The sequence below is a fragment of the Rattus norvegicus genome, chromosome 9 (genome assembly GCF_021556685.1).
Source record: "Rattus norvegicus strain SHRSP/BbbUtx chromosome 9, alternate assembly SHRSP_T2T, whole genome shotgun sequence".
NCBI classification, from domain to species: domain Eukaryota; kingdom Metazoa; phylum Chordata; class Mammalia; order Rodentia; family Muridae; genus Rattus; species Rattus norvegicus.
This window is the reverse complement of record NC_141542.1, coordinates 91,041,656-91,066,608: the sequence shown is the minus strand read 5'-3', so window position 1 is coordinate 91,066,608 and position 24,953 is coordinate 91,041,656. Positions and strand designations below refer to the sequence as shown.

Sequence of the window (24,953 nt, the reverse complement as noted above, 5' to 3'; positions counted from 1 at the left end):
TGGGAACTTCTGCAAGTTGTCCTCCGATCTCTACCCAAGCACTATAGCACATGTGTCCACACAGAGAATAAACAAAGATGTCATAGATAGAGTAGACCAGGAAAACAGCCCACCCTGTTCATAAAGGGTGGGCCAAGCAAGGTTACGGTGAGCAGCAAGGCCCTTGCCCAGCTTGCAAACACATATTCCGGTCCAGCGCAGCAGAGGAAAAAAACCAATGCTAATCTCAGCTGTAACAATAGATATCTGACCATGGAGGAAGGCACAACCATAATTTATTCATGACAGAAACCTCAGGCAAACCCAGGTGGAGGAACCTTCTGTAAAACACCGGCCAGTGCTCAACATCAGACAGGCTGAGGAACTGTTTAGGCCTGGGGAAGGCTGAACAGTGCAGGATCCTTGATCAGAATCAGGATGAGAAAAAGGCGTTAGTGCATAGGTGAGACAGCTGGCGACATCTGAATACGGTCTGATGGTGTTGACAGTCTCTCGTGGATATGAATTTGTTGCTGTTGAGAACTGTGCTGTAATCATGGGCTGGGCTAGGCGTACATGGAACTTTGATCTAAGACTGTATCAAATGGAAAAGTTAAACAATGAATACAATTACCCTCTCCTGTATAGAGCATCAGTCTGTCACCTCTCCTCTTCTCACTCAGAAAGTGCAGCAGTCATGGGTCCTGCAGTAGCAGGGCTCCTGCTGCCCTATGTCCTTGGCCTAACCGTGATGCCCTGATGGGACCACATAAAGGTTAGGTGGCACGAAGTAAGAGAACACATGGAAAGTACCCAGTCAGGACCAGATGGTAGAAGGGGTTTCGAGATCACCACTTCCTTTCCTAACTGTCAGATGCTGACACAGCAGCCAGGGCAAGATGGCCTACATCTGTGAGGAACTGAGACATGTGTTGTCTTCCTTGTCCAATGCTAATGTATGTGCTGTGGGTTTGTGACATTAACAAAAGGCAGGATCTGTGGGTGCAGGGGCCATGGACAGGAGGCCAGTCTCTTGGGCTCATTTTATTTGGAAAATATTTTCTGTGCTTGCTGGACACCATGGAGATAGCACAGAACAAAGCCAAAGGCTCCCTGTTGTGGCAAAAAACGGGAACTCACATGCACTGAACTGGAGGACAATGAATCGTTAACTCCCGGCTAATGAGCTGGCTTGAGCCATTGGAAGGGAAGGGGCCCGACTGCATGCCAAAGAACTGAGATCTGTCTGTCCTCTCAGCCAGGAGACTGCAACAGGAGACTCAGGCAATGGGAAACTGAGAGGTGGAGCGTGTGGTGAGGTGTTTTGGGTAGTAAAGAACCAATGTGCCGTGTTCTAAGAATTTTGCCAGGAGGCTTGTGGGTGGGGTAGGGGTTGGGGCGAAGGGCCAGAGAACAGGAGACAGTGAGTGGGCAGGGAGAGACCACGGAGAGATCCAGGGAAAGATGCTGGCAAAGCAGATAGCAGCAGTCTGGGTGGTACCCTGCAGGTTGGCAGCCCAAGGGGAAGGGGCCTGGGCTGGAGGCGGGCTGATGTCCTGGCTGTGCTGGGACACTCTCCCCAGGCCTGGCACCCCCACCCCCACTGCCACCACATTGATACTGCACGGCTCTAATGCTGTGCACAATTCCTTCCTGGGTACCACTAGTCGTCAGAGCGTCACAGTCACAGGGCCTATGGACGCCCCTCCTCTAGCCCTCTCTCTTTCAAAGGATCAACAACACAGAAATAGCTCTGGGCTCCCGGCCTCTGCTCTGGTAGCTTTCTAGAAAGGAATAAAAAAAAAACCCTTCTTCTCTTTTTCTTCCTCCTCTTCTTCCTTTTCTTCTCTCTCAGGCTTCTCTACTTACTGAAGTACTAACTACCATTCAGGGCTTAGGCCACTCTTATCTCCTAGGTTTTGCAGCCACTGATGATGTCATCAGACAACTTCCCTCTGCTCCATCTGGGACACACAGCCATCCCAGCTCCCCAGACCTGGTGCCTATGGATTCCTTGGTGCCCTCATTGGGCAGTACCTGCCTGAGGCTAGCAGGCTCCCACCTGCCCCTTGTGTGACTTTCTGGGACTCCTGTTTCCCTCCTCCCTGCACTGGCATGGCATAGCAAGTGGCATTCAGGAAAGGCTAGCAGAGATTAGGAAAGGCTGGGGATGTGCCTGGCACAGTGCCTGGCAAGACGGGTCCCAGGCGAGGCCAGGCCTGGCAGGCCCAGCAAGCCTGATGGTGGTGGCTTGCCCAACTTAAGTTCTTTCTACCTTTGCACCCTCCTCTTGCCCTACTACCCCCACAGACCTGGATGAGCAGGGTGTTCTGCCAAGCAGGTCAACCAGATTCAATAGCATGGGTGGGAGTTGTGTCACAGGACATAGAATCCTAAAGCTGCTTGCCATGGAGGCTGCATCCAGGGCCAGAAGGAAGGGAGAGAGGGACAGAAGAGTGTGAGAAAAGGGAAGGAACGCTGGATAGTTGTCCACAAGGGGTCCACGGGGTCAGGGTGCTGGCTCCTCCCTGGAGCTCACGCCTCATCTTTAACAATTTCCAGTGCCACAGCTTTTCTTGCCTAAGCCTGAGGGCAAGCACTGAGTGAGCTCGGTGCTTCCCATGGATCATCGCAGCGCACCCCAAGTCTGCGACAGGTGTCACACCCTCATCATACAGATAGGAAACGGAGGCTGGACGTGTGGAGGGGGGCCTTGCTTGGTCTGATCATACGACAGGGGCCAGTGGATAGAGAAATCTCCCTAGAATGTTGACTGGCAGCCCATTCAACGGCTAAAACGCTCCCCGATTCCTCTGGGGGCCTTTATGGAGGGAAATGATAGGTCAGGGTGATTACACAGAGCTGGGTCCGTGGACCGGGATCTGGCCTCAGGGACTTTGAGATCTGGTAATTGCTCTGTGTCTTCTACATGAACCAGTTTATGGCAAATGTTTTGCACTCAACTGTAGAGAGGACAGAGAGCCCTGGGGTGTCAGGATGGGACACCTGGCCCAAGGATTTCCAAAAGTAAGGCTCTATGATTCCTGGAGTGGGGTGTTAGCAGGCCAGTGATTCATAGATGCCTTGGTAGCCAGAGGGAGAGGAGAATGTTGAAGGGGCAAAGACTGGAGGGGACACTGTGAAGACTCACTGTAAAAACTGTCCCACAGCCAACGTGACTGGGATGCTATGTCTCCATGCAAAGGCTTGAGGATGCAACCCAGGGCCCGATGCATGAAAGGCAAGCAGTCAACCACTGAGCTACACCCCAGCCCACTGCCCCTGGCTTCTTCAGTTACTCCGAGGGATGCACAAAGGAGGAACTTACTCTGCAGCCTATTCTCCTTTTTGTTCAACAATTCTAAACATTCATGTGATTAATAGGGTGACCCTGACAGCCACACTCTGCATGGGGTCCCCAGGCACAGCTGGCAAGTTGGGATCTAGGACAGCACTCATAGCGATATACCAGAACAAATACTAAGGTTGGGTGTCCAGTACACATTAAGATTTTGACCTCTTGGAACAGATGTTGTAGCCTTCAATACCAGCACTTGGGAAGCAGGGGCGGGTGCACCTCTATGGCCAGAAATACAGAGCTCCCCCTACAGTCTGCAGTGCTAGAGTTAGAACTAGGACAGCACATGCTTAGGCATGCACTCTCCTGCTAAGCTAAATCTTTCCCCAGTCTCGAAATCTGACTCAGCCTGGAACAGCGTTTCTACCCACCATAACCACATCAGAGAGAAAATAAAGTTTCATAATTGGTCCCCTGGGGCCCAGGTGGGAGACAGTGTGGGGCCGCTGCTGAACTACAGCCCTCCCTGAGCCCTCCCTGGTGCTTAGGGCTAGAAACAGAGCCAGCCTCCTAGTTTGGGCTCACAGTGCACCCATCATCCCTTGTCCCGCTGAGCTAGGGCGTGGCTTCTGTTATCTGAGGCCAGCCTAAGGTCAGGGAAGCCATGGGGACAGTTGACAGTAAGATGACATCCCCTCCCCCAGCCCCTCTTCTGGTGCACAGTAGAAAAGACACAATGCTGGTTCTTCTTCCCGCTCCTCTTCTCCAGGGCAGCCCTGAAGGAAGCTGGAAGGCTGTCAAGCCTGGGTCCTATCTCGGGCCAGAATGGACAGAAGGGTGCAAGATAAAGGGCATTCTGTAGCCCCAGAACATATGGCAGCCAGGGTCACCTCCCTTACCTCCTTCCCAGCTTAGGTGCTCCCTATACGTGGGCTCCCTGAGTACAATGAGACTTAAGACATTACTGTAACCCGAGGCAGGCTCAGGGTGGTAAGGCTGGTCCAGGGTGGAGAGGCTGGCCCAGGGTGGTGAGGCTGGTGGTCACGACAGGTATTTTTGACCAAGACTCAGCTTGTCCAGGCTTGCATGTGACCAGTGATGGGACACACCTAATAACAAACTTGGAATGGCTGAGGTCTGAAAGTCTAGACCTGGAGGGCCAGCAGGTCACAGGGTTCTGTTGAGCAGGGCTGGCTTAAGGCCATGGGAACAGTCACTCCCTGATGTGTGCTTTCTTGGGGTCCGGGGTGGGAGGGTGGGGGGTAGGGACAAAAACCAAGCTAATGAGGCAGCTGAATGTGCCTGGAGATCACGTCCACATGCCCAGGAGAGGCCAGGGCATGCAAAGTCTGAGCCTCTCGTCTGGGTTTTCTCAGCCTTCCCAGTCTTTGCAGTCCTCTGCAGACCACAGCCATCTTTTGTAGGAGACCGTATGACCCTAGGAGTGCTCAGGCAAGGTGAGGAACACATTAGAAATGCAGCCTCTGCCAGAAGGCCACCGGCTTTGCCTACGCTCTTGGGTTCACTTCCATTGGTTCTCTCCTCTGTCACTCATTTTCAGCACAGGCCCTTTTGACAGAACCCTGCTCTCTGGGCAAGCCTGTGGGAGCTCAGCTGGGGATCCAGAGATGCAGCAGCCTGAGCCCAGGAGAGGAGAACACACTAAACATTCTAAAAACTCTAAGGAGGATGACTTGGCCAGGCCCAAGGGAGGCAAAGGTGAATTTCGGCTAAGGAGGCTAAGCCAGCTTCATAGAGGACATAGCGCTTGGGGCAGGGCTGGGGACACTGCTGTGCTCAGGTGGGGTCGTCACAACATGTAGCAGGGCCTCTGGAACACAGTGAAATCTGGACAGGGATAGAAGGGTTGGGAGGAAGGACTGGCTGGCAGTGTTTGGCAAACGGTAAAGTAGTTCCTGCAGTTGAGGGGTGGGCAGGGCACAGAGAGCCAACTCTGCCTTTGAGAGAGAGAGGAGATACCAACAGAGGGATCTGAGAGGAGAGGTGACGTGTTTCTGGGTTTTTGGTTTTTGTTTTGTTTTTGTTGGTTTTTCAAGACAGTTTCTCTGTGTAGTCCTGGCTGTCCTAAAACTATGGACCAGGTTGGCCTTGAACTCAGAGATCTGCCTGCCTCTGCCTCTGCCTCTCCAGCCCTGGGATTAAAGGCATGAGCCACCACTGCCTGGCTGTTTCTTGATTTATTACATTTATGGTGTGTGTGCCTGCTCCTATGTGGAGCTCAGAGGACTTGTAGGAGTCATGACCTTCAGTCATCTGACTTGAAACCTTAATTATCTATGTGGCTCCTGTGTCTGATTTAAATCAGCAATTCTAATTGGGATTGCTTAGGGATCCTGCCAGCTATGTCTCTGACAGCCCAGCTCACAATGCCCGGTCTTCATCAAGGCCACAAACAAGAGGATTTTTCCTCAAGGATCCCCATGTTAGGGCTTTTGCCATCCTGCACCTTGGGTCAGTGGACCCTATTGGCCCAGACAAGAGGTTTCCTCTTTCGGAAATGGTAAAAGTAAGATTCATCTAGGACATCAATTTTATCACATGGCTGGAACAAGGGCCAAGAAAGATCTCCAGGGGTGCTGGAGAGATGGCTCAGTAGTTAAGGGCACTTTCTGCTTTCAACATAGCAGCTCAAGGCTGTCTGTAATTCCAGTTCCAGGGGGTCCGACACCCTCATACAGACATAAAGGCAGGCAAAACAACAGTGTACATAAAATAAAACAATTTAAAAAAAAAAGAGTGCTTGCTGCTTGTCCAGAAGACTGGAGTTTAGTTCCTAGCACCCTTAGTAGGGGGACTCACAACCATCAAACCCCCAAACGAAAGTAAAAGATCTCTTGTGTATAAGAAACAGAGACTTGGCCAGCTAAGACTGGACATCAGCAGAGGCCAGCTACTGCCCACCTCGGGTATCCCTCAGTGTGGCAAGAATCTAGCCTCATGCTCTACCTGCCTGGAATTAACATGGATGCATATAACATCCATACACACATGCATATAACATCCATACACACATGCGTACACATACATACCCTCCACAGAGCTCTGCTCTGCCAAGCCCTCTCTAGTGCCCTGAGGAGGCAAAGGGACAAAAGGGAAACTGAGGCTGGAGCAGGGGACCCATATGAAATAGTCTTAGTCCCCTGATCACAGGCTCCTTGGAGCTTGCTGTGTCCTACCTCTGCCACAGTTTGGACCCCAGTTCACATCTGTTCACAAGGTCCTGTCTCCTACCTAACCATCTACATAATGGCTGTCAAGTCTTGCATATATTACAGAAGCAGCCTACTACAGGGCTGCACCCTTAGTCTAGGAGATCTTTCTCTTTTTAAAAAAGGTACTTTTGAAAATATTAAATTGCATGTGCGTGCGCGCACACACACACACACTTACACAGGAGACTAAAGTGCTATATTCCCTGCTGTGGCAGTTCAGACAGTTATTGCCTCATTCTGTAGGTCAGCAGTAGAGAACACTGGTCAGATCCTGTTCCCCAGTGTGACCACACAGTCCTGACCCAGGGCAGTGAGGTACTATGGAATGAGACACACACACACACACACGCACGCACACACACACACACACACACACACACACACACACGACATTTCCCGGCCGTGGCTGGATACACTTAGAAGACGGTTGTGAGAGAATTTAAGGAGGACTACATCTCCCTCCTGCCCATCACTGGCTACCACACAAACAATGCTCTCCTTTCCTTTACATGTGGGTTCAAGAGTCCTACACAGCAGCCCCAAAAGGCAGACACTAACACCCCTTCCCATTCTGAAGGTACAAACGAGCCAGGTTCAGAAAGAATATCTGCCCAAGGCCACATGGTCAATATGCAGCAGAGCCAGAATTCAAAGGCGACTTGTCCAGCCACGCTGTCTACTGCATGCTGAGCTACTCTCTTCCCTGGTTCTCAGAGTCCCCAGTGCAAGTGCCTAATGTCAGCCCATGTCTGTTGGATCTACCCTCAGCTGAGCCTAGTTATTCTCATCCCCAGATAATAGTGGCTATTGACAAAAGCCTTTTGTGGAATTACCATGACTAATGATAACATGAACAGTTCCTGTCTGTGAACTGCTGAGGAATTCTATTACCTGCTTTCCAGCCCCAACAAAATGCTCTAACTGTGGTCCTCCTGGCCATACCTTCAGCTTATGGAGTGGGGATGAGCCCGTGTCCACCCTTCCTACACATTGACACATGTTTCCTGCTAGTATCCCGGCCCCACTCGGAAGGTTAGCAATGTCTCCCCTCAAGGGACTGGACTAATTGTTTCCAATCCCAGCACAGCAGGGTCTGGAAATCCTATTCCAGGCACACCCTTCTGCTCTGCAAATTTGGAAAGTTGATTCTAAGGCAATCTGGAAATCTAGACAAAGGAAAGCCCTATGGAACAACTGAATTCTGTAAAAAACAAAATTTTGTTTTAGATTTATTATTTGTTTATGGGTGTTCTGCCTGCATGTGTATCTGTGCGGCATGGTTGTGTCTGGTGCCCTCAAAAGAGGTCAGAAGTGGATGTTAGAGGCCTTGGAACAGTAGTTATGGGCAGTTTTGAGCAGCTACCACATGGGCTCTAGGAACTGAGCTTGAGTTCTCTGCAAGAGCAGCCAGTCCTCTAAACGGCTGAGCCCTCTCTCCAGCCCAGAACCACTGAGTTCTAACTCCTGTGTAGTAGTGTGTGCCTGTAATCAAGCATGGAGCTAAGGCAGGATGGCTGCAAGTTTGAGGCCAGCCTGGGATATAAAGGTCTTATCTCAACCCCAAATACTCCCTCCTTCCCCAAAAAGAATTATATAAAGAAGCTCCATCAAGAAATTAAACTTTGGGGTCGGGGATTTAGCTCAGTGGTCGAGCACTTGCATAGCAAGCGCAAGGCCCTGGGTTCTGTCCCCAGCTCCGAAAAAAAAAAAAAGAAAAAAAAAAAAAGAAATTAAACTTTAGGGTTTTGAAAAGCTCCCAAATCTCAAGTCTAGGAATAGTCAGACTCTTGTGGTTTTGATAATGCAATTATTGGTGTTCTGATCTTAGGAATTCTGATTCTAGTTCCTCATGGAAACTCCTGTTTTCCACTTCCTCCGATGTTTGCATAACTTCAAGCTTACCAATTTTGGATGCTAAAAGTAGATTTAAAATCCCTTCTCTAAAGCGCAAGGCCCTGGGTTCGATCCCCAGCTCCGAAAAAAGAAGCAAAAAAAAAAAAACAAAAAAACAAAATCCCTTCTCTAAATAGAGCTACATGATTCCCAGGAATTTTGTGTCGAAAACTAAAAAACCCAAACCAAAGCAAATGGATACACATGCATATAACATCCATACACACATGAATACACATCATACACACATGCATACACATCCATACACACATGCATACACATCCGTACACACATGCATATAACATCTATACACACATGCATACACATCCATACACAAAGGCATATACACATGCATAAACACACACACACACACACAGCCCCAAAATCTAGTGACTAGGGTGTGCAGATGAGTGGGAGCACATGTTTAGCATCACGTGGCTCTGGGTTCACTCTGCAGCACCAACCAACCAACCAAGTTACAAACAAAATAAAACCTCACACCGGCTTCCAAAATCCAGATACAAAATACAGTGATAGCCACAAACATTGGTGAGGTGTGGTGGTGTACACCTGTAATGACAGCACCTAGGAGACCGGAGGATCACAAATTCAAGGCCAACCAGCTAAACAAACAAAAACTCTGCTACCTCATGACTCTAATACTAACAAAACAAAACTGAAAACCCACAAAGTAATGGCGACTTGGTCAGCGCATTATCTAGAATGTTTTTCAGTCCACTAAGCTTTTATATCTCTACTTTATAGAGACTGTAAATGGAGCTCCAGGCCATTTGAAAAGTGGGGGGGGGGGTGCTGGGGAGGGAGGAAGGGTCAATTGCACGTGTCATCTCTAAAACTAAGGAAATTCCCTCTTAGGCCTTCCCAGGAATCTGGACACTGACCAAGATTCCAAGAGTCCCAGTCTTTACATCACTTTCCCTAGACTGTGGTCTGAGTCTTGCGCAACAGCCCCTCAGAAGCTTGTCTTCCGTTTTTCCCCCCTGCTTTTGAATGCAGAACATTGATGATTATCACTCTTGCCAGGGGCAGAGAGGAGGAGAGTTGGCTGGAGGAAAGTCACAGGAGGTCCGTGGCTGGCAGTTGGGTCAAATTTCACAGCTGAGAGCTTTGGGTGCCAGCAGTAGGAGATAAAAGGGACAGGGCTAGATTGACCTACAGAGTTGAACTATGCGAGGGACATAACAACCCACCCAGAGGTTTGGAGTGTTGGATGATGTGCAGAAGCACAGGAGCATACAGAGTAAAGTTAGACATCTGGGGCACGCTTTTACCCTTGTACCTAAAACCGATCTGTTGACCTCTGCCCTGCGGCCGGGTAAGCGCTTCCCTGCACCAGTTCCCGCACTCCCAGCTTACTCAGCTCTATGGTCTCCAGCATCTTACTTGGCGTTCCCCTACCCTACCAACTCAGATCTGTGCCCCTAATTCTCTTTTCCTACCCACCCCATCCCAACTCTTCGGTCCTTCAATTCTTTGCTTTTTTAACTCAGAACGAACTCAGGGGCTTCTCCAGCCCGTTTCCCCACCCTTCTGCTCCAGTGGTTTAGAACCCCCTAGTCCAAGACATTCCAGCACACACACACCCGCCCCATTCCCCGTATCCCTTTTGCTTGCATTCTCCCTCCCAGTGTGCCCGCCTTCCCGAGCCTGCACAGATCGGAGCCCGGGCACTAACCCGATTCGGAAGAGCAGCCGCTGGCTGCGCGTCATGAGGAGGCCGCGGAAACCCCGCCGTTCTTGGAAACCGCGGGGACTCAAAAGCAGCACGAAGGCGAAGAATAGCAGCCAGCAGCCCGAGACCCACAACCAAGGCGCCGGCCAGCTCTGCCAAGCCATGCTGGGGGCCGGGCCCGGGCCCGGGGGGCGTGGCGTGCGTTGCTAGGCGACGACCCCGCCTCCCCGGCCCCAAGTGCGGAGAGGCGGGGCTCTTAGCACCTGCGCGCTAGGGGGTGCGGGGACACTTGGCTCCGCCCACTACATCGCGTTCTAACCCGGCCTCTCGCCAGCTGTGGCCTGGCACGCGCTGCGAATCCCCAGCTTAAGGACCGACTGGCTCCTCCCCCTACTGATGGGTCTGGAGGCGGAGCTCGAGCAGGCTTAACCTCCTGCTAATCAGGGTCTGCATAGGCAAAGAGTCTTGGGAGAAGACAGGAGCTGAGCTCTCCCTCTTCCTGTGCAGAGGACTCTGGGAGAAGCCTTGGAGTGATCCTCCTGAAAAGAAACCTTAGACTCCTAAATTTTATCAGCTAGAATGCACCCGGGAGTTCTTTGGATCTTCTGCTGTTCATTTTATTCATTCACTAAATTAAAGGCATTGTGTCAGGTTTTCAGGTAGTCAAAAGACACAGAGGCCAGAAGTAGCTTAGCGGATAAACACTTGCTACCAAGTCTGCCACCGTGAGTCTGAATCCTTGGACCCACTTGGTGGAAGGAGAAAACTACTCTCACAAGCTGTGGAGTACTATTAGTGCTTGAGACCCCACAAATACATTGTATCCAAGCTGGGCAGTAGTTTGATGGTGCAGCATGTACCAGAACCTGGGGGTGGGGGTGGTGGTGGTGGTGAGGTGATGGTGGGGTGGGGGGGGTGTTACATTCCTGAAGCCTACTCTGTAGAATACAGTAATGAGATTAAGTGGGTAAACAAATATAATTGCATATATATGCATATGTATATGTTATGTGCTCACAAACATAGAAGTGAAGAGAAACAGTGATACATATAAGGAAGAGAATAGGGGACTTGATACGGAACATAGTGGATCAAATTAGATGGCGAGGGCATGTGACATTTCACCCTGAAAAGAGACCACAATCCACAGCGACTTTATCAAGGTTATGCGGCCATAAGTGGCAGAACCAGGTCTAGCAGCCAGACATCCTCAGTTCCATGCCCAGTCTGATTTCCACACCCGTGTCTCCTAGCCCTATTGCTACTGCCTTCCTAATGAGTTCTAGAAGCTGTTCTGGTCAATGGGGTAGAGCTGGGTGTGGGAGCAAGTGTGGGGCAATGTCCAAATTGAGGCACAAAGGAGCCAGGGCTGGACTGTCTGCAGTCTGTCTTGCCTAGCCTTCTGCAGGAAGGGAAGGAAACTCTGCAAAGTCAAGCTCACCATCACTCCCACTGGGAGGCAGCCGGAGGGAAGCAGGTGAGGAAATGCTCTTGCTTTCCTCCCTGCTTGTTGTGTTCAGCCTGAGAGCCCTAGATAGCCAGGCCCACATCTGCGCAGATAGAGGTTCCTATGTACAAGTTTGTACGTCGCCCTCCTTCACTCACACCCCACCAAGAAGCCAAGCACTGGGTTAAATTCTCCCTAAACTGCACTGCAATCCACCTAATCCTTGCTTTAATCTGTGAGCCCCAGGCACTCAGTTTCTCTTCTGTTGGGACATCTTGAAGGACATCCTATAGCCTGCGTCTGGCCTGTCTCTTCCCTAAAGTTTTACTTCTCAGTGCACAGGAAGGGCTGAAGCTGCCAAGGCCTGCGGGGCGAGAGGAAGACCAAAGAGCAAATTCACCAGAACAGGAGAGTTCATGTCTCTATCGCTGTACATGCAAGATTGAAGGATTGTAGGTCATGGTGAACACAGCCTGCCACAGGGAGGGCTCTGTGAAGCAGTATTATATGGAGAAATTAAAACGCAGTCAGTAATCTGAAACAGGAAATGCAGGCTCAGGCATGGCCCTGTAGAAGACATAATTTAATCCTTAACTTCAGGCCAGCCCCACTATGAGCAGGTGCTTGCACGCACCCCTCCCTACTCATTTATAGATAATAAACTCAAGACACTGTTTATGAAATCCTTGGAGTCACAGCAGGGCTGGGGACAGAGAGTGAAGGGGAGTGTCTGTGCAAACCTGTGCAGGTTCAGGGAGCCAGCCTCTCCTACTCTGGTCTGTTCTGGAAGATAGTGTATGATTGCCTCACATCTGCTGTAGTTCTCCCCGTCCCAGGAGAATCTGCTGTTCTAGCAAGCTAGATACCATTCACTCCCTTCCTGCATTCTGCCCTGTAATACCTAACTACTCACAGCTTCTGGAACTTACCAATTGCTTTGCACTCCGGTGCCTTTGTATACACTGTGTTCTGCCTGGAGTCTGTTCATTCTTTGTTCCATAGATTCAGATCTCATGTGCTCGCCTATGCAAGCACACACTTGTGCATTCAGTACCCTTTGGTAGACTGCTGAGCCCTTCCACTTGCTGACTGTATCAACATGCAGTTTCAGACTTCACTGTCCTTCAGAGTGGAGACTACAGTTTAATGTATTCATCTTCAGCCTGCCAGTGCATGGCACGGTGCCACCTGCATATTAAATACTTACTAAACGTTCTTTGAAATGTCAAAGTCCCATCCACAGCCCACAGGGCCTCCGCTCCATAGCTGAGCCTATGTTTTCAACCTCCTCGAATGGCATTCTTCCACTTAGCACTTTGGATTGGTTGCTTGGTCCCTCCAAAGCACCAAGGCCATTGTCACCTTAGGCCCTACCAAGTTAATCCCTATTGTCAACTTGATGAGATCTAGACTGGCCTGGGAGGTGGGCCTCTTTGTCTGTGGGGGTTGTTTTCATCAGGCTAAGTGAGGTGAGATGATGTCACCTCTCTGTGCTACTCATGCCAGCACCATTCCCTAGGCTGCAATCCTAACTGTATTAAAAGGAGACATGGTTTTCGAGGACACCTGCTTCCTGACTGTGGATGAAACATGGCCGGCTGCTTGCAGGCTTCTGCTATCTTAACTTCCTTGCCGTAATGCAATGTACTCATCACCTGTGAGTAAAAGTGACACCCCTGCATGGTTTTGGGCCCAGGTAGAGACAGGCAGATCTCTGTGAGTCTGAGGCCAGCTTGGTTTGTGTAGTGAGTTCTAGGCCAGCCAGGGATACGAAGTTGAGACTTTGTCTCAAAACCAAAACAAAACCCATTTTCTCCCTTGAGTTACTTTTCTTGGGGCATTTTATCACAGGAACAGGAAAAGAAACCGAAATAGCCCCTTTGCACATGCTTCTTCCTCTTGGAAGTTAAGAGGCAATCCACATCTTGGGCAGGGGAGTGGCTACATTCTGTCTACCTGGGTGGGGAGGATGCTATGGCATCTATAAGTAGATGTTTCAGGGCCTGTAATACCTAGGACAAGCCACAACAAAGAACTGTATGCCCCAAGATGACTGTAACATAGAGGCTAAGAAGGGAGCATCTGCTAATGTAAACTCATTAAGGTGTAAGGGACAGAGAAAAATAGTTGGTCCTCCCAGAGGCCCCTGCTGGCCCCTCAACATTCTATTATATTACTTACAGTGGTTTCAATGAGAATGATCCCCAGAGGTCACATGTTTGACTATATGGCCCATCGGTGGTACTGTTTGGGAAGGTTTAGTAGGTGTGGCCTTGTTGGAGGAGGTGTGTCACTGTGGATGGGCTCTGAAAATTCAAAAGCTCACATTGTGCCCAGTTAGTTCTCCCTCTCCTTCTCTGCCTTGTGGTTATTGTTTCAGCATGAAAGCTCTCAGCTATTGCTCCAGTCCCATGCCTGCTCGCTGGCTGCCATCTCCGCCATGACGGTCATGGACTAACCTTCTGAAGTTGTATGGTTCTGTAAGTCATGGTGTCTCTTCACAGCAATAGGAGAGAAGCCAAGACAGGAGAAGGGAGCAGAAGAGTTTGGACTTCATTTTTTTTTTCTTTTCTATTTTTTGGAGCTGGGGACCGAACCCAGGGCCTTGCGCTTCCTAGGCAAGCGCTCTACCACTGAGCTAAATCCCCAGCCCCTGGACTTTACTTTTTATAACTGGACATTGTCTGTGATTCGGTCACTTTCTCCCACTGGAACATAAGCACATGGAGTCGGTGGGATGTACAATGCCTGGCCCTGAGACAGCATTAAGTGTTTGATGAATGAATGGCGAATGATAGAAGGAAAGAATGGCAGACTGGAAATGTATTACTGTTGAGAAATGTGACTGTGTGAGAGGAATGGGTCTCTCTTGTTCTGACCAGTGGGATCCGTCCCTGCAGGACAATTGTATAGAAGCCAAATAGGAGGGCAGAACAGTCCACATCAGGAAGGCTGCAGGAGAACTAGCTGTCTCTGAGCACTCACACACTCGAGGTCTTTGGCCACACAATCCTTCCTCCCTGGTGCAGCTCAGAAGCACTGCAGAGGCTAAAGTGTGTCGCTGTGATTCTCCAAGGAGAGACCAATTAATAATCTGAAGCACGATCCTGTGTGATGGTGCATGCCTGTAAGCTTAGCAATGGGAAGGCTGGGCAAGAGGTTCATGAGTTCAAGGCCAGCCTAGGCTGCACAGTGAGATGCTGTCTCAAAAGCAAACAAAAAATGCATGCCCCAAACAGCAACAACAAATGGGCAGCGAAGCGTGGTAGAACACCCCTGTAATCCCAGTACTAGTAAGTCTGAAGCAGGAGGATTGCTGTGAGTTCAAGGCTAGCCAAGTCTACATAGCAAGACCCTGTTTCAATAAACAAGCAAATGAGCAAGCAAACAAACTGCAAAACAGGGATGGAGAGATGGCTCAGTGGTTGAGAGCACCGGTGGCTCTTCAGACAGCCAGACTTGGATTCCCAGCACCCACGTGGCAGCTCACGACTGTCTGTACCTCCAGTCCCAGAGAATCCAACACCTTCTTCTGGCCTCTGCCAACACTAGGTCTGAAAGTGGTACACAGACATAGATGCAGATAGAAAACTCACACACATAAAAACAACGCACGCACGCACGCACGCACGCACGCACGCACGCACGCACGCACGCACGCACGCACGCACGCACGCACGCACGCACGCACGCACGCACGCACGCACGGAAGGTTCCAGGTTCCAGGGGTAGAGGTAGATGTTTTCATGCCTGTTCCTTACTGCAGCCTCCAGCCAAAGCTGTGCCCCTTGGAAGGACAGCCTGACGTCACCTTTGCTTTATGGTTCAGCTAGATGCCTGGTGCTCAGGTGACTTACAGGATAGCATTAGTGATGATGGTAACAATGATGATGTCAGCAACGCCATGGAAGAGCTTCACTAGATGGAGCCGTCTCAGTGTTAAAGAAGAGAGACGTCAGCCTGGCATAGTGTGTAGCCCTTTAATCACAGCACTCAAAGAAGCACTATGGAGTAAGTACCTGGGTAGCCAGGGCTGCACAGAAAATCCTGTTTCGAAACAGAACAGAACAAAACAAACAAACAAAAAGAATAGGGATATCTTATTGGACCAGGTGGCAAAATCAATCTGGTTTAAAAACCTTGACCCAATGCAGTGTGGTGGCTGAGACACTCTCGCCAGCCCCTTAGCTTCCCTGTCATCAAGAGCTTACAGAGCCCACAGTGACCTCCCTCTGAGCCTTTGTGTTGCATATTCTGAAAGCTTGGTTTGCTTGGAGGGATGTCCTTGCCTCATGTCACCTGCTGCGGTGTCTTGACTTAATCTTCTTCATGTTTTCTCTTTCCTGGCCAACCTCTGACCTGCCTTCTGCAGGGGAACCAACTGGTAGCTTCTGCCCTGTCACAGCTCTGGGCTTTGCAGGGCTGCACTCTTCCCCACCAGCACAAAGGTTTTGACTTACCATTTCCAGCCTGGTTCTTTTTACTGCTTCTTGGGCAAACTGGTGGTCCCAGATCCCAGCAGATCACCATGCTAATACTAACTTGGTATAGATACCTAATCGGCCTAGCACTCTTGTACTCCAGATCATAAAGAGGAGTCGGCATGTGTGTGTGTCTTTCCCACAGTATTAATGGTTTGCTCATTCTCAGTTGATCCCCTCCCAGCCCCGATGGCCTGGGAAGAGTTCAAGGCTGATACCAGCAAAAACTGGCTTGACTTGGAGGTTCAAACATGCTCAGAATGAGGGAGGTGTGCAGAGGAAGATAAGCAGACCAGTGCAGATACTATGAGCCTCAGAACTGGGGCTAGCCACCTGACCTGAGGGGGAAGAACAAGATACCGGACAACTGACAGCCTTCACCCCCGTAATAGTTGTGACAGACCAAAAGCAACTTGGGGAGGGAAGGATGTATTTCATCTTGCCAATGAAGTGAGGGCAGCGACTCAAGGCAGGCATCTGAAGCAGGGCTGTGCAGGGGTGGCTTCCTGACTTACTCAGCTTTCTTATACCTCCCAGGGCCATTGGTACAGGGGTGGTGCCACCTATAGGGGGCTGGGCCTTCCCATGTCAGGCAATAATCAAGAAAATACCCTACAGACTTGCCTGTAATGGGGACACCTTCTCATTTGAGGTCCCCTCTTCCTAGAGGACCCTAGCTGTGTCAAGCTGAGAAGACAAACAGAAACAAGCAACCACACTCTTTCTTCCTATAGAATCTGCTGGCTGTGGATTGGAGGATGACAGGTTTCCAGGATGTTAATCCACTCTCTTCTCTGATTGCTGGCTCTCTGATTAAGCATAGTTCTCAAGTGTCTATTCCTGTCTCCTCTCATGACATCCGCAGGTGGCAGGAAGCGTCAGGCTGCAGTGTTCCCATTACAGCCTCACCACTCAACAACTGTCATTCTGAACCCCAGCCCCAACTTCATTTCCTTTGCCTTCACCAAATGTCCTTCAAGAGCACAAGCTCTGAGGCTGCTCGGCCCTCTACACTGTGATGGTTTCAAGAGACTCCTCAGGGGGAGTGCCATGACCCTCCTGCACATGTTTAAACAGTGGAACTCATAGCATCTGCTTTTCTCTCCCGAAGAGCAAATTCAAGTAAAAGTTCCCCTCAAAAGTCGACTGCCAGTGGTACATGACATAATTGCAACACTCGGGAAGTTGAGGCAGGAGGATCTCAAAGTTCAAGGCTCTGCCCTACATAAAACAACAATAAAAAGTTCTCTCAAGACCCACTACTACTCAGGTGGTGGTCCTGCATGCCTTTAATCTCAACCCTCAGGAGGCAGAGGCAGGCAAATCTCGGTGAGTTCAAGGCCAGGCTGGTCTACAGAGTGAGTTCCAGGACAGCCAGAGCTACACAGGGAAACCCTGCCTTGAAAAGCCAGAAAACAAACAAACAAAATCCCTAGTCTGCATACATACTCGAATACATCAATCCATTCATTAATTAAAAATACAGCTTTGGAGATGGCTCAGCATGTGTACACACATACACATACACCTGTACAGACACATGAACATACCGTCATACCACACACATACACAGAAAAGAAAAAGAAAGAAAAAATTCTACTGTCATATTAGTTCAGGGGCATAGTTCAGTAGCAAGAGCACATGCTTAATACGAGGAAGGCCTTCGACTCTGACCCCAGAAACAAACAAAAGAAAAAGAAAAAGTAATTCTGCTCAATAGAATCTTCCCCAAAGATGTATAAAGGGACCTAAACCCACCTGGGAACAGACTATATATGAATTGCTAGACTTGGTCAATGCTAATTTCCTGGCTTTTGTACTATTTTTATAGAAAAATGTGGGCATTTTAGAAAACCCAGTAACAAGTACAGGATCTCCTGTACTTTTTCAAAAATACTCTGCTGCTGGCTGAGTGGTGCACGCCTTGGGGGAAGAGAGGCAGGTAGATATCTGTGAGTTCAAGGCCAGCCTGGTCTACAAAGCAAGTTCCAGGATAGCCAGGGCTGTTACACAGGAAAAACCCTGTCTCAAAAATAAAACAAAACAGACTCTGTAAACCTGAGATTATCCCCAAACAAAGTGTTTAAAAGAATAGAACTTATACAAATAGTACTGTGTTCACGTGTTGAAACTGATTAGCCTTTTTTCTCCCTTTTTGGAACATGCACATGGCAGATTCTGTTGGCCAACTAATGGCTACTCTCTAACCACTCCACGGTTTTCCCTGTTGACTTCTTCTATTTTTTCCCAGTCTCCTTTCCGCACCTCAGCCTTTAGTTCCTCTCCAGCCCTGGTGGGTGGGTCTTGGTTAGACCCAGGAATGTGATGCAGTTCCTGGCGTGAGAGAATAATAGCAAATATTTATATAGCACACATGTGCCAGGATTTTTTTTTCCAGTCCTTTAAATAGAAGAACCCTTGGCTCTCACACGACCCCATCAATCAAATACTGATAGGTCAGTTCAGTGGCTCCATGCCACAGGTCTGGTAAGAGGATAGGAGACCCTCCTGAGAACGTTCCGTTGTCCTTACAAGGGACCTAATGCAGCTGCAGTGTTCAGTGTTCCTGTCACACCCAGGGCCCTCAGCATCCTAGGAAGGCCTTTGCCACTGAGATGCACGCATCCCATTCCTACTGGCAGCTTTTTGTTGTGTGATTAGGCAGGCTCTGATGTAGTCCAGGCTGACCTCCCGAACTTGACTTACACTTGAGACTGACCCTGAATTCCTGATCTTCCTGCCTCCCCTTCCTGAGTGCTGGGACTGTGGGTGCTCACCACAGCCCAACTTCGCTTTCTCAAATGTCCCCTTCTTTCTATAAGGAAGCTGCGTTTACTGCTCTAGGGTGCTGGCATCTGTTTGTGCTGTCTGGTACTCCAGCAGCCATTTTGGTACTATCATGAAGCAGTTTAAACGAATATTACAGGGTGGTCAAGGTGGCTCAACTGCTAGAAGCACTTGCGGTGCCAGCCTGACAATCTGAATTCAATCTCAGGATCCCACAGAGAAGAACTGACTCCCAAAAGTTGTCCTCTGATACATATGCACATTCAGAGTCACAAATACTCATCTACACTGCCATCACCACCACCAGTAATAATGGGGTCTTCCAGAGCACTGCAGAGGGCAGAGCATAAAGGAAGACCACATGGGAGAGGGAGTGTGTTGGCTCACGCCTGCCATCCTAACTTTTGGGATGATGAGGCAAAAGTGCTATGATTTATAGTCCAGCCTGGGCTTCACAGACTGTCATTAACAACCAACCAACCAAGCCTTGAAGTTTCTATCCAGGTTTTCCCCTCTGTCGTGTGTGTGTGTGTGTGTGTGTGTGTGTGTGTGTGTGTGTGTGTGTGTTTAGGTTAAAAGAAAAACCTTAAGTGTAATCCTCAGAAACACTTTGCACCTCCTTTGAGGCAGGGTCACCAAGGCAACTAGTTGCTGCCTTGACTTTCCCAGGAAAACGGACAGGAACCTGGAAACCTGGAGCCTGGGCTAAAATGAAACAAATCCTTTCTCCCTTTTTTGTCAGGGCATTTTATCAGAGCAATGGAAAAGTAGGACAGAAATTTTGTTCATATGCCACTGTGTGTCATTTACTTTGTTTCTTAGACCTTTAATGTCTTCTGTGCCTATGATGTATTGTAATTACTTTATGAAAACAGAAGTCTTTCCATCCATTCTCAGCTCCTCATCTGGGCATGCTCTGTCCTCTCCATCCCAGCAAGCTGTGTCCCTTGAAGGTCATGCCCACTTGTCACTGTTCAGTCCTTGTCCTTGAACCCCAAGGCAGCAACTATGACAGGCGAGCATACTGATGTCCCCTTCTTTTTTTTTCTTTTCTTTTCTTTTTTTCGGAGCTGGGGACCGAACCCAGGGCTTTGCGCTTGCTAGGCAAGCGCTCTACCACTGAGCTGAATCCCCAACCCCACCGATGTCCCCTTCTTGTCCCACCCTGTCAGTCTGTTGAGGCGCTCTTCTCAGATGTCTGGCCAAGTGCCTCTGCCTCTCAAGTTTGGGATGAGATTACTGGTGTAGGCGCCATGCCTGGCTGACCCACTTCTGTCCTCGTGTCTCCAGACTCAGGTACTGCCTAGCATTCACTGCCCCAGAGAGATGTGCCCATAAACTCCCTCAAGAGTGGCCAGTCTCAGTGCCCACCCTCTTGCTGGGCACCTCTAAGTAGCTGCTCTGGGAGCTTTTCCACACTATGTGTCCAAAGCTGACCATACAAGTCTCACATCAGAAGCACCATTTGCCTCTTCGCTGTCCTTGTGATGCTTGATATTGACTTTCAGTTTAACAGGACCTAAAATTAATTAGGAGATGAAGCTCTGGGCAGGTTTGTGAGGGAGTTTCTCTACTAGGTGAAGAGAAGAGGGAAATGTCATTCCTTGAACTGGAGTACAAGGCAGAAAGAAAAGGAGAAAACAAGGACTGGACATGGCAGTACATGGAGTAGACTGGCCTAATGCTGCTTGTATTCTAATGCTGGGACCCCCAAGACTGGTTACCCCAAAGATGAGAGAGTCCACATGTAAGACACCGAGTGGCCCTGACCCCAGCTAATTGTGATTGGTAAATGAAGATGCCAACAGCCAATAGTTGGGCAGAAAAGACATAGGTGGGGTTGAGGTTTCAGGGGCTTGGACAGAGAGGACCACGAGAAGAAGAGAAGGAAGAAGCCACCATAGAATAGAAGAATATGCAGGAAAAGAGAAAGGAGAGCCGCCATGGATTATCTGAGCCATAAAAACATGACCCTCAGGGTGTCCAAGTAGAGATAAGAGCAGCCAAGATGAAACTAGAAAGTAGTAATTCAGGGCTATCACTAGGAAAGTGAGTCCTAACAGCATGGAGCATACACTGCCCGGCTACTGTGCTGCTTAAGGCATAGTAATATGTGTTTTCAGTCTGGGATCTCAATAACCAAAGGCAGGGAAGAAGCCCCGCACCAGGACTTTTAATATTTTTTTACTGCAAGTGTATACCTTTAACCCCAACACTGAAAATATGAAGGCAAGTGAATCTTTGTGAGTTTGAGGTCAGCATGAGTCTACCCAGGAGGTTCCATGCAGTCAAATTTACATGATGAGATCCTGTTTGACAGAGAGAGAGAGAGAGAGAGAGAGAGAGAGAGAGAGAGAGAGAGAGCACACTATGAACTGGTGTTCATCTTTCTCTGCTTCCTGCTCCATTTATGCACACAGTGTGACCCCAGGCTCTTGCTGTCATACCTTCTCTGCCATGATGGACTGACTGTGTACCCTCAAACTGAGAGCCCAGACAAATCTTCCTTAAGTTACTGTTGTCAGATATTTTGTCATAGCTATGAAGAAATTAGCTAATTCTGTCCCCGTCTTGGGAAACGTCCTTCTTTTCTATTGCCATGAAGAGGCACCATGGCTAAGACAACTTGTAGAAGAAAGAGCTCGCTGGGACTTACAGCTTCAGGAGCTTAGAGCCTGTGACTGTCATGGTGGGGAACATGGCAGCAGGCAGGCAGGTATGATGCTGAGGCACTGGCTGAGAGCTTACATCCTTGTCAGCAAGTAGGAGGCAAAGAAGAGACACTGGAAAGGGCTGGGCTTTTGAAATTGCAAAGCCTGCCCCCAGTGACACACCTCATCCAACAAGGCTACACCTCCTAATCCTTCTTAAACACTTCTCTCAACCAATAACCAAACATTCAAATATGAGTCTATGCCCCGCCCCCACCCGTACCTCCAGCTCTCATTCAAACCACCACACACATCCTCCTGTTTGTCTCATGAGTGGGTTTTTTTTTTTTTTTTTGGTTCTTTTTTTTCGGAGCTGGGGACCGAACCCAGGGCCTTGTGCTTCCTAGGTAAGCGCTCTACCACTGAGCTAACTCCCCAGCCCCATGAGTGGGGTTTTTAAGGCTACACATTTTAGAGTCTTGGCTCCAAGACCTAGCTCTGCCATTGCTAACTGTGTCATCTCGGATAAGTATGTCACATCCCTGGACACACGGTCTCATCATCTGCAGGTGACATGAGAAGAGAGTTTACCTGAAGGACTTCTGAGATTTGCCAGATGGTAGCTCACTCTTTCAGTCCCAGCGTTCTGGAGGCAAAGGCATGCAAATCTTTAAGAGTTTGATGCTGGGGGCTGGAGAGATGGCTCAGTGGTTAAGAGCACCGACCTGCTCTTCCAGAGGTCCTGAGTTCGATTCCCAGCAACCACATGGTGGCTCACAACCATCCCTCTTCTGGTGTGTCTGAAGACAGCTACAGTGTATTCATATAAATAAAATAAATCTTTAAAAAAAAAAAAGAGTTTGATGCTGGGGTTGGGGATTTAGCTCAGTGGTAGAGCACTTGCCTAGCAGGCGCAAGGCCCTGGGTTCGGTCCCCAGCTCCGGAAAAAAAAAAAAAAGTTTGATGCCAGCCTGGTCTACAGAGTGAGTTCTGGGACAACCAAGGCTGCAAAGAAACCCTGTCTCAAAAAACAAAAACAAAAAACAAAACAAAACAAAGTAAGACAAAAGGAAGACTTGAAAAGAAACAGAAACCTGAAACCTGGGTGTCCCCACATGCTGGGCTAGTTTCCTTTTCCTGGGGAACTTGTAGTCTTTTTGGTGACTGAATTGTTATCCTTTTCCCACTCCTTGCTTTTGGCTTTGTTTTTATAGATTTTAATGTCTTTCACCAGGACCCTCACCACAGCTTTCCCTCCTCCACTTGCATTTCCCTCTAGCTCTAGATCTTCCTAACCCATGAATCTAAATGCGCCCATCTCCTTTGGAAGATGCTATAGGGATCTTGTTCTCTGTGGAATTCAGCCCCCAGCATGCCCTGCTCACTCTTCTGGATCTCTGGAGGACTCCCCACTCTCTCTAGCTGAGGCCCCAGTGACACTGACTGTGGAAAAACAGCTTCCTCAGCTACCTCTGTACCTTTTTCTGCTTCTCTATGAAAGCAACTTTCCTTGCCTCATTACCCAACAAACTCCCAGCTCACCACCTCACACCCCTGGACAAACCTTCAATTTCCTCACCAGACAAGGAATATGCTATGAGAAAACTAAAGACAGACATTCAGAGCGGTGTAGGACTCTGAGGAATACTGAGCTCCTAAGAGCAGGGATTCTGGTCTGTTGATTGACAGCTGTACCCCAGTCTGGAGATAGCACCTGGCTCACAGAGGCCTGAGTCCATCTGTCAAATGGTTTAGGGACTAGTAGGCTAGTTCCTAGAAGAGACTTCTTCTATCCTGACTCTAGGTGATGCCCCCTAGCTACATGCACTCCTCTGTCACAGTTCCCAGCAGGTTGTGGGGGACACCTGGAGTTCCTTGTAGGGAAGGCAGGCACAAGGCTCGCTGGCTGGATTGCCTCTTCACCCTACTACTTACGTAGTGCCTACTTTGGTGGCACTAAAATACTGTTTTTCTTTCTTTTAAAATTTGTTTCTTTTTTTTTTTTTTTTTTTTTCTCGGAGCTGAGGACCAAACCCAGGGCCTTGCGCTTGCTAGGCAAGCGCTCTACCACTGAGCTAAATCCCCAACCCCATTGTTTCTATTTTGATATGTATAAGTGTTTGACTAATGTATGCATGTGTACTGGGTATGTGCCTGGTGCCTTTAGAAGTCAGAAGAAGGTATCAGATCTGCTAGAAGCGGAGTTACACACAATTTCGAGTTGCTGTGCTAGGAACTGAGCCGGGGTCTGCTTCAAGAGCAGTCTGTGCTCTTAAGCACTGAGACGTTTCTATAGCCCATGGTGACAATATAAAAAAAACTGTGTGTGCACATCTGTGTGTGTGTGTGTGTGTGTGTGTGTGTGTGCATGTGAGTGATGTGTATGTGCATGTGAGTGGTGTGAGTGCGTGTGTGTGCATGTGTGTGTGTGTGAGTGCGTGTGTGTGAGTGGTGTGAGTGGTGTGTGTGCGTGTGTGTGCGTGTGTGCGTGTGTGTGCGTGTGTGTGTGTGTGTGTGTGTGTGTGTTGGTCTGTATAAATGTGAGCATTCATTTGCACCCCCTGGGTATGGTCAGAGAACAACGTGAGGTGTTGGTCCTCACCATCTACCTTGTTTGAAATAAGGATTCTCTTGTGTTTGCTGCTGCTTACACCAACCTGAGAACGGTGACCTTTCATCTTCCCACAGGAACACTGCACCGAGTTTTTACCTGGATTCTGGGGGTCTGAACTTATACCCTCAGGCCTGCAAGACAAGGCCTGACCCAGTGAGCCATTTCCCTAGGCATCAGGCCCAGCTCATTGTACCATCTTTGGGAAATCAACCTTTGGTCCTCACAGGCACTCAAACATGTGAGGAAAGAATATCAGGGTGCCACACTTCCATTCCTCATCGCACCACAGATCAGAATGTCACATCTGTCCCACTGCAGACCCCTTCGTACCCATCCACCTCACGTAGTACAGAAGCCTCGCAGGGAGTCCACAACCCTGAAGCCAGTATCTGTACAACTAAGCGCGCATCCCTTGGCTTAGCAATAGGGTCTCAAGCCGGTTTTCCAGTGCTGCCCCACACGCTTCCTTCAGCCCGCCCGTAGCCTGTGTCCTCTGGCCCACAGCTTCTGGAGAAATCATCTTTTTTATTTGAGATTCTCTCTCATGTAACTTCAAACCCTGTATGTAGTGAATGATGACCTTGAACCCCTGATCTTCCTGCCTCCCCTACCCAAGTCCTGGGGTCCCAGAAATGGCCACCTTGTCCATCTAAGAAATCCTTTAAAGTAAATTTCCTCAGGTCCCAGGTGCCTCCTGCTCAGCCCACCCATGGGATGTGCTATACTCCCAGGAGGAATTAAAACTAATTAAGGCCTCAGCTTCCAATCTGGGGAACCTAATAGACTGAAGCACGTGCAGAGCAGACCTCAGGGAAGCTGATGTGCCTCTCCCTCCAGTCCCACTGCAGCTAAAAACAAATTGAGTCAGCCAAGGAGA

The 24,953-nt window shown here is 49.2% G+C and overlaps 1 protein-coding gene across 2 annotated transcripts in view; it reads right to left on the bottom strand.

Moving 5' to 3' along the window:
- Pnkd (PNKD metallo-beta-lactamase domain containing) overlaps nt 1-24,953 on the bottom strand; it is a 68,490-nt gene that overhangs the window by 9,082 nt on the left and 34,455 nt on the right. The window contains 1 exon segment of one of the 2 annotated variants that reach the window (NM_001134751.1): nt 10,100-10,260. Within the exon segment in view, the coding sequence (NP_001128223.1) occupies nt 10,100-10,260 (161 nt within the window). 2 annotated transcript variants of the gene reach the window in all.